General features: G+C 34.3%; 1 protein-coding gene across 1 annotated transcript in view; it reads left to right on the top strand.

Moving 5' to 3' along the window:
* EXOC1 (exocyst complex component 1) overlaps nucleotides 1-8552 on the top strand; it is a 27346-nt gene that overhangs the window by 6655 nt on the left and 12139 nt on the right. Inside the window, exons 8-9 of the mRNA XM_010002522.1 lie at nucleotides 4868-5017; nucleotides 6353-6458. Of these exons, the coding sequence (XP_010000824.1) occupies nucleotides 4868-5017; nucleotides 6353-6458 (256 nt within the window). The remainder of the gene's footprint in view (nucleotides 1-4867; nucleotides 5018-6352; nucleotides 6459-8552) is intronic.

Here is an 8552-nt window from a genome sequence, read left to right as displayed (position 1 = left end):
TATATGAAGTTTTCGGTTACAAGCTTTTCCTGAGAAGAAAACCAATCCACCTCAAGTTGGACGTGTTCTGTGATGTGATCAGTAACAAATGGACTGCTAGGGGCAATTCAGAGATATTAAGCATACCAAACTATAGTTGCCTACAGAAGTCTCTTACATTTAAATAAGCATCTCTCTTTAATGGGTTTGCTGTCTGAATACATATCACACAATGAATATATTGTGTGATATATAAGTATTATATATCCTGAGCATAATTGAGGAGAAAAAGCATTCAGTTTTTAAAGGGTGTCAGAGGCTGAAACCATTGGAGTTGTTGCTGTCTGAACTTTAAGGGCCTTGCAAAGTAAAATGTCTAAACTTTGGGTTTTTGAGCTCTACTTTGATGTATTCAGAAATCACTGTCCTGAGGCTTGTTTTTTAAAGATTTGTGTGTCTTTTGTAGAATCAGGGTTTTATTTTATTTTCTGTATTTTTTTTATCTCCAATTAGTCTTCTCAGATCTTCCTTCACCTCTATAGCAGGTCCCACTCTATTTCAGTTCCAGTGAGTACATTGGGTTTGATACAAGATTTTGTAACTAATTTTTCTGAGCTTGACTTATGTAACTAGCAGCTGCATCTTTGGCTTGACAAAAAGAGATTTATCGTTACCAGTTGCAGAGCATCAGAGTTATGCCCCTCTCACTTCGATTTTTTTTATCAGTCCTCAAGCTTGCTTTATGTGTTCGTGAGCTAGCTTTCCTCTGATGTGAACTCTAGTAATTGCTAGGAGGCATAGATATATGGAAATTGTAATCTTTGTTAAACTGTACAGACACTGCAGTTATGTGAAATGTTAACATTTGTAAGGAAAAGATCAGTTTTTATACATATTAGCACAGTCAAAGTTTTAGAAGTTTTTTTTTACATATTAGGTTGTGTGCAGAAAAACTAACAGATCTATGCTGCATAATTGTATAGCAAATTGCATTTGAGAGCACAAGCCTGGCTTTTTATGGCAAAAAAATAAGTGCTTCCTCTATTTTCTTAACTTTGCAGAAGAATTCCAGTTCTACAGCATGTTAAAATTCTGTTTCTCTGTTAATTTTCGTGTTTTGAGAACCCGAGGACAGACTGTGTGTCCTGGCCTCTAAATGAGCAAGTAGAAGCTATCTTGTGTAAGTCTCCTGTAAATGCATTCACAAAGTTTGAGTATTGCAATCGGGTACAAAAAGGGCTGTTTAACAGATGCCTTTTCTGATGTTCTGTTCTGAGGATTTTATTTTATAAAATAAGAAATTATTATTACTATGTAATACCATGTGTATTAGGCTAAATACTTCTAAAGAGACTTTTTAGTGCTATATCAAGAATGCTATTAACAATTTGTAATTTATTTTTTTTAATTCTGGTACTAATAGGGGGCTCACATTTTCTTTCATATTATCTTGCCCTCTAAGAAGTTTTGACCTGCTGTGTGGTATGAATCAGCAGATAAAAAATGGGACCTTGCTGTAAAATTAAGCTGGAAGAGTTCATTAACTGCAAGAGATGAGCTTTTGCAAAGCTTTTTTGCTTATTGCAGAAAAAAAAGAAGTTTGTATAACTTCGTTTTGAGGTACAGATGCAGGTTAAAATGACCCTGTTTTGTTTGTTAGTCTGATAAGAATTTAGCAGTTTCTCAGTCCCATGCTTTTGAAAAGTTGTCACTCATTTAATTGACAATCCTGAGTTAAACTGAGGTGGGATAACCTCATTGGCCAATTTACCATCTGTCTAGTCTGCTCCTCCCTACAGGAGGGTTGTAGATACGATTCTTCTGCTCCTTTAGTGTCCGAAGCAGCCGATTGAACAAGTAGAGCAAAATGTCCTTGGTTTCTCAGCCGTATCAATAAATGTTCTGCCATTATTGGTCCACTAGCTGGAAAACTTGCTGATACTTTCAGCAAGTATGCTGCTTAAAAGAAAGTTCACTGAGTTTAAAAAAAATCAGTAGAAAGAAAATTTTCTTCATCCTGGCTCAAACCAGGACAAAAGTCTAACTGGAATACTTTGTTACCTTTAACATATGAAGAGTCTATTATTTGTTTAGAAAATTTATTTTAAAAAATAAATTAAATCACTTCAGAAAAAACTAAGGCGGTCAAAGATTTCTAAACTAAAATGGCAAATTAAAACATAATAATATCTAGGCAGCTGTTAATACAAGCAAGACATATTCTGAATTGGAAAAAACAGGAGTTGGAAAAGCAAAGTTGCATTGACATTTCGGCCTAAATATATTAAAATACGAAATTGTTCTAAACAAACCCAATGCTGTGATTCAAACTACAGTTGTGAGGTATTAAGGTGCTTTATCACCTTTACATACAAATGAGAATAAATCTTAAAAGTTTTAAACAGAAATGCAACTTTGCATTGCTGTTCACTGCGGTGTTAAAAATTGCTTGCAGTAACTCTTACTAACAGCAATTAATGCAATTTCTTTATAGTGTCATAATAATATTTTATTAACCTCACTGTGAGTCTGTAAGTGTAAAGATTGTTTTTAACAGCCAAGTTCAGAATTCAAATAAAACGCAAGTCTGGGCTTTCTGCCTTTGAAATGTGAAACATTTTGAAGCTTTGAAACTATGAAATAGTCAAATAACAAATTAGGAGTAACATTTGGTAACAGTATAAATATGTAGTGCCTGAGGAAGCCTGTTACATAGACGGAGAAGGTACAGATAGAAGCTCCACAGTGCTTTGGAGCAAACTTGGACAGGACATAATTTAAGACAATCAGAATGATTAGTCCTGTGGAAAGTTGACTTGGAGAGAGAAATTTCTCTTGGAAGGAGATTTGTCATCTAGCTTCATGAAGAATGCAACTACTAAGCGAAAATAAAAAGTCATGTCAAATAAAGGCATGTGAATAAAATAGTTAAATGAAAGTATTTCCTAGCTACTATGAGCTAGCCTTTGGACTGACTCAGTGGAAGAAAGCTGATAAATCCCCCAAGTAAATTGTTTTAAACTATAATGAATTTGAACATTAAAATGCATGTTGTAGGAATGTTGCACACCTGGGGATAGGAGAGAGAACCAGAAACAGTTTTAGATATCTAGTTTATGTAAAAACATATCAAAGACCTGTTGAAAATATTTGGTATATGCATGCATGGAAGGATGCATGATATTGAGTTTGACCTCAGAAATCAAATCAATGTGGCTAATGCTGGCTGTATTCCAATTCTGAAGTATATGTAGCAATAATTACCTTTCACAAAGTTAGCTTTTTGTTGGAGTTAGACTTCAAGATTGCTTTTAGAAGGGAGATTAACAGCGTGACCCTTCCCCGTTGTCTGTGAGAATAAATTAATGAAGTTGTCTAGGACTTCTTCCTTTGGTCCATTTGTGTCTCAGTTTATGCAGCTTAGAGAATAGGACTTAAACTGCATGCTCATGTTGGATACAGAAAGGAATTCCAGCTTTATTCAGAACCTGGCATGTTCACATTGCATTGCTTAGTAATGGTCTTATTATTTCTAAAAGAGTAATATCTTCCTTTTTTAAAAAACAAAAGTGTGTTTGTGTATTATGGAAGCTTCTAGTGCTTTTTAACCAAAGTCTTGAACTGCTTAGTACCTAATACAATAGAGAAGGATGAGCCAAAGTTGCTTTAGATTTCACTCTCTGATCCAAACTGGCTTCTGTTCCAACATTAAGTTTTTAAACTGTGTAGCTTATATTCTGCCAACTTGTCATAGCCAAGATGAAACTGTCTAGGAATGTTCCCTGCATCAGGGCCTACACTGACTGACCTACATAAACCACCCCCATGTTATGCTGCAGGAATTGGAGACCAGTTAGGACAATCTTTTTGTAATGCCATGGCACAAACTCTTAGTTAAGTTCTGTTGCTGTATTTGTTGCAAGCCTGGTAAATAAGACTTCACAGAAAATATTAAAGCTATTTTGAAATTAAGTCACATCCTCCCTTCCAGTGACCCAGGGCTAATGGTTCTATGTTCTTGCTACATGACTGGTGTTACCTTGTTTGCTTCTTGAGTTGCCCGGTGAGCTTGTGAGTTCAAGCAAGTGAAAGCTTAAAAAAGCTAACTTATATGTTGTTCACACAATGTGCTGTGGCCTTCACGTAAAGGGCACTGTGTGTTTTTTAGGAGATAAGCCAGAGAAAATGCAGAGAATGAAGTTTGTAGCTTGCTGTTAAATAGTTTCATTTATGCTGCATGTTGTAAATTGTTTAACTCTAGTAATGGTTACTGAAACTCTGTGTGTGTGTGTGTCTGCATTTGTGTGGAGGTAGGGAGAACATTTGTGAACAGACGTTTTTAAGACTTAACCAAGGCTTAGCCAAAAGAGACTCCAGTTGGTTTAATTGGAGCAGCTTTTCAGAGGCATATAAAGCTCATTGCTAGCTCCTAGGCAACCCATTGACTAGGAACTTGAAATGTCTGATGGTATGTGGGAACAACATCTTTAAAAAAAAAGTGGCTATGGATTTTTTTTTTTTTCCTTGTTTCTTTAGTGAAATAATTTAATAGTCCTAGAATGTCTCAGAAACAGTTGAACATTTGTCATTATGTCTTTACTGAGGTGTACCTTGCAGTCTTTTTCAAAAAATACTCACCCTGAAGGCAAAGTAAGGTAAACAGCAAGAGCCTTATAATGAACAAGCTTAATTGCCACAACTGTAGTGTCTCGGTGTCTATATTATATTAAGCATCTTTTCAATCTGAGTCTCTGGACTTTGTTTCTATGCAAGATATTTTGTTGCTTTTCTGTTTGTCCGAATGGAATGCTTTCTTTGTTTGAAGTTTTTCAGTTAAGATTCTAGTACATCTGCTTCCAGATTTATTTCAATACTTTCTTTTACCAAGGGTCACGATCAGAGCTCTACTCTTGCCCAGCATTCTGTTGAATTGACATTACCCAATCACCATCCATTTCACAGAGATTTACTTCGGTATGCTAAGCTGATGGAGTGGCTCAAGAACACAGATTATGGAAAATATGAAGGGCTAACTAAGGTATGCAAAATGCTCAAATCATGATAGAAATTGTACAGTATTACTGTTTTCGAGAGTCAAAAGAATTTCCTTTGCATATGTGCGTGTCCTTTTAATGTTCCTTTTCATTACATGTAGTTCACTGCTTCTCTTTTTTTGTTCCTCTTTGGAATAGGAAACTTCATTTTTTTTATATCTGTGGTACCCTAATTTTTTTTTTCCGCTAAGATTCTATGTCTCTTTTCTGAAGTATCAAAATATACTAATCTTAATATTCATGTAGAACAAGTTTGCCATTTAACAACCTATGAAGAAAAATTAATGAAGCTATTTTCATGTTGGCATGCTTATTGCCTATATGTTTATTTTTAGCAGACTTTCTTTTCACTTGAGACTATGAAAAACTTCAGTGGTTTCTTGCAGAGTAGATTAAATAGAAATATTTTGGCTTTGTATACATGTAACTTTTAGCTACATGACTACAGAATTGTAGAAAATATTTAGATAGAAGTAAAGGGAAAGTTAGTCCTTACATAACAAGTCTTCTTTTATTAAAGCAGCCATTCTTAAAAACTCAACAGTGAAAGATTTAAATTACTCTTAAAATGGCTTTGAAATTGTTGTTCTTTTACTTTCAGTGTAAAGTTGATATTTTTGTTGTCTTCTAAAAAAACAGTTAAGACGTGTTTATGCATTGTGTGTGCTAAGTAACAAAATTTTGGTACAAAATTTTGAAGGACATAGGGGAAAAAATTATTGGGTGATCCTAGTCCATAAATAAAATATTACTATGACCTTTGAACTAAAAATCTAAACAAACCAGACAATCTTCAAATCTAATTCAGTTGTTGAGTCTCTTTTTTAGATTAACTACTTTTTGGCATTGCTTCAAACAAAGTATTTTGGGATTGATTGAATCTTGTAATAAGTAAGCACATGGAATTTGTGCCTCCCTCCTTTCTTTGTGAGAATAGTAATAAAGTCATATACTCAAGAAGATGAGTAGGCTACAGAAAATGCTGCTGGATTCTTTCCATTCAACCCCTGAATTCTCTGATGTTCCACTAGTAATCCTGTTTGTCCCATATTGCATATCTTTACTTCTGGAGAAGTAGCAGTTTGTGTTTGATGCTCAATGAACTCACTAGAAAAATGAATATAATCTACCTAAGTATTGTGAATATATTTTTGTAAATGCTACATAATATATAAATACATACATAGTCTAAACCAGTTTGTTATTTAGTAGAACTTGTACCCTTGCTGATTTGCTCATTTTGAAGATCTATTTAACCATAGTAGAACAAAGTCAGTATGTATATCTGTTAACAAACTTTACACTTCTTTTTTTTTAAGAATTATATGGATTATTTATCACGACTATATGAAAGGGAAATAAAAGATTTCTTTGAAGTTGTCAAGATCAAGATGACAGGCACAACCAGAGAGGGAAAAAAGTTTGGTAAGCTTCCAGGAGGCGATTATCTTGCTTTGAATTTTATTATTTGCTTATAAAATGCTCATTACAATACCTAGGGCAAAACATACAGTGCTGTCAAATTGTTTACTTTTGGCAAGGTGGAAGAAGCTGGGTGAAAAACGTGATTGGTAAAACTTCTGACTTCCACAGGACCAAAGTAGCGCAACTGAAATGCTGTGAAATTGGTCAAGATAGAAGGATAAAATATAATATTTCTCAGATTTTCAAATCTACATGCAAGCTTTAACAAACTGCCAACCAGATTTTATCACTTGATCTGTCCTGCTTTGTTACTGGAACAAATTTGAAAAATCGACTCTTGTAATTGTTCCTTCTGCTATTCTGCTTTTAGTAAATTCTGGGTGGATTTTGAAGAAGCTGGTTTTAATGCTAATTCTGCCTAAGGAAACCTGTGTATTTCATTGTGTTTTCAGTGAGAATTACCTAAGTAAATTCTAGTCTGAGACTAGAAATCATGTTTTGTTAACTTGTAAGTCTTTCTGTTTAAGGGGGATATTAAGTAGTTTAGTGTAAGGAAGTGAAGCTTTTAAAAAATTACCTTAATGCTTCGAAAGCTACAATGATATAAGTGTATTTATGTATTTGCTATTTTGTATTTTAAAGTGCACTGTTTCAAAACTTGTTTAAAGTATTTATATTTGTCACACTTCACCAGTTCCCAAATTCTAAATTTAGAAACGATGTGCTGCCTCAGCTAATAAGTTCTGTCTGAACTTATGCTTCGAAATGTGTTGGTAGAGAACAGAAAAAAAGTAGTGGAAAAAAGAAATTGGGAGAGTGGCAAGGCTTGACTGAGGGAGGGGGAAACTGTAAAGATAAGTCTTGGCAAGCTGTTGGACATGGAGAGCAAGTGGTGCCATAAAGTGATGTGGTCAGAACAGTTAAATTAATGAATATTGAAAAGATTGTTCAAGAACAAAACACTTTATTGTAACACAAACTGATTTCTATAACATCCTAAACACTTCATCCTGGTAGTTCTTTTGTGGTTTGCATTTGTGAGGAAATAGTTTTTGTAGCAATTCCCTGACTTCTGTAAATGCTACAGAGTGATTTGACATTTTGGGAGAAAGAGGTCCTTCAATTCATAAGGGTATGAGCTGCACCTTGAGAAGGCTTCTGTCATGTATCTGTGCAAATTTCAGGCATGTTTGAAGTTTGCACAGAAAAGTCAAGGAGAAGAGTAGCAAAGTTTTTTTTTTTAACCAGTTCTCTTAACTTGATTTCTTTCATAATATTACATTTTGACAATCATACAGTTATGTTTGTGTTTGAGTCTTGCTGGTAACTGACTGACATACAAAACTTGACCCAACTGCCCCCCTGAAAATTGGTACGAACCAGTCACAAAGTCAAAACTGGAAGATGTAGCCAGTGGGGACTCTCCTAGAATTATAAATGTTATGAACAGAAACTAAGCCATCAAGTAGTTGTCATCAATGACCATTTATTTCAGGCCACAAGCAACTTTTAACAATATGAAAAAAAATAATAATAAAAAATTATGCTCTACTAGTATGATAAAAAAGGAATGGAAATTACAGAAGTTTAAAAAGTTGTTCCTTGTATGACTTCATTTCACCATTTAAATATTAAGTAATGTTTTTATTTTATAACAGCTTATAATGATATGTAATTTGAAAGGCTTCTATGTTGAAGGTAGTGGTTGTACTATTACTAGTTTCACATTAATTCAAAATACTTAATAGTGAACTTCTTTAAGGAACAGTGTAGGTGCCTAATGCTCCAGTTGTACTCTGACAATACAGATAATCTGTTTCCAAGCTGTCTTGGTGTGTGTTCTTGCCTTTTTTGTGCTTTGGGATTGGCACTGCCATTTGAATGCCTCAAACGCAGAGGGGATGCTGAGGGAATTCTGGCATTCTGTGCTAGTGCAAGGATCTTTGTCTGCGTTTTTATGGAAAAAAAGATAAAAAAATCTGGGTCATGAGCATTCACACTTGTCTTAAGTAGTCTTTTTTTTTTTTGGTCCTTTTTTTTTTTTTTCTGATGAAGCCAAGACTTTGATACTTAAATACCATAAAATCAATGTGG

This window comes from Chaetura pelagica, unplaced genomic scaffold (assembly GCF_000747805.2).
Source record: "Chaetura pelagica isolate M959 unplaced genomic scaffold, ChaPel_1.0 scaffold67, whole genome shotgun sequence".
Taxonomy (NCBI): domain Eukaryota; kingdom Metazoa; phylum Chordata; class Aves; order Apodiformes; family Apodidae; genus Chaetura; species Chaetura pelagica.
The sequence above is the reverse complement of the archived record's forward strand: the minus strand, read 5'-3'. Positions and strand labels throughout refer to the sequence as shown.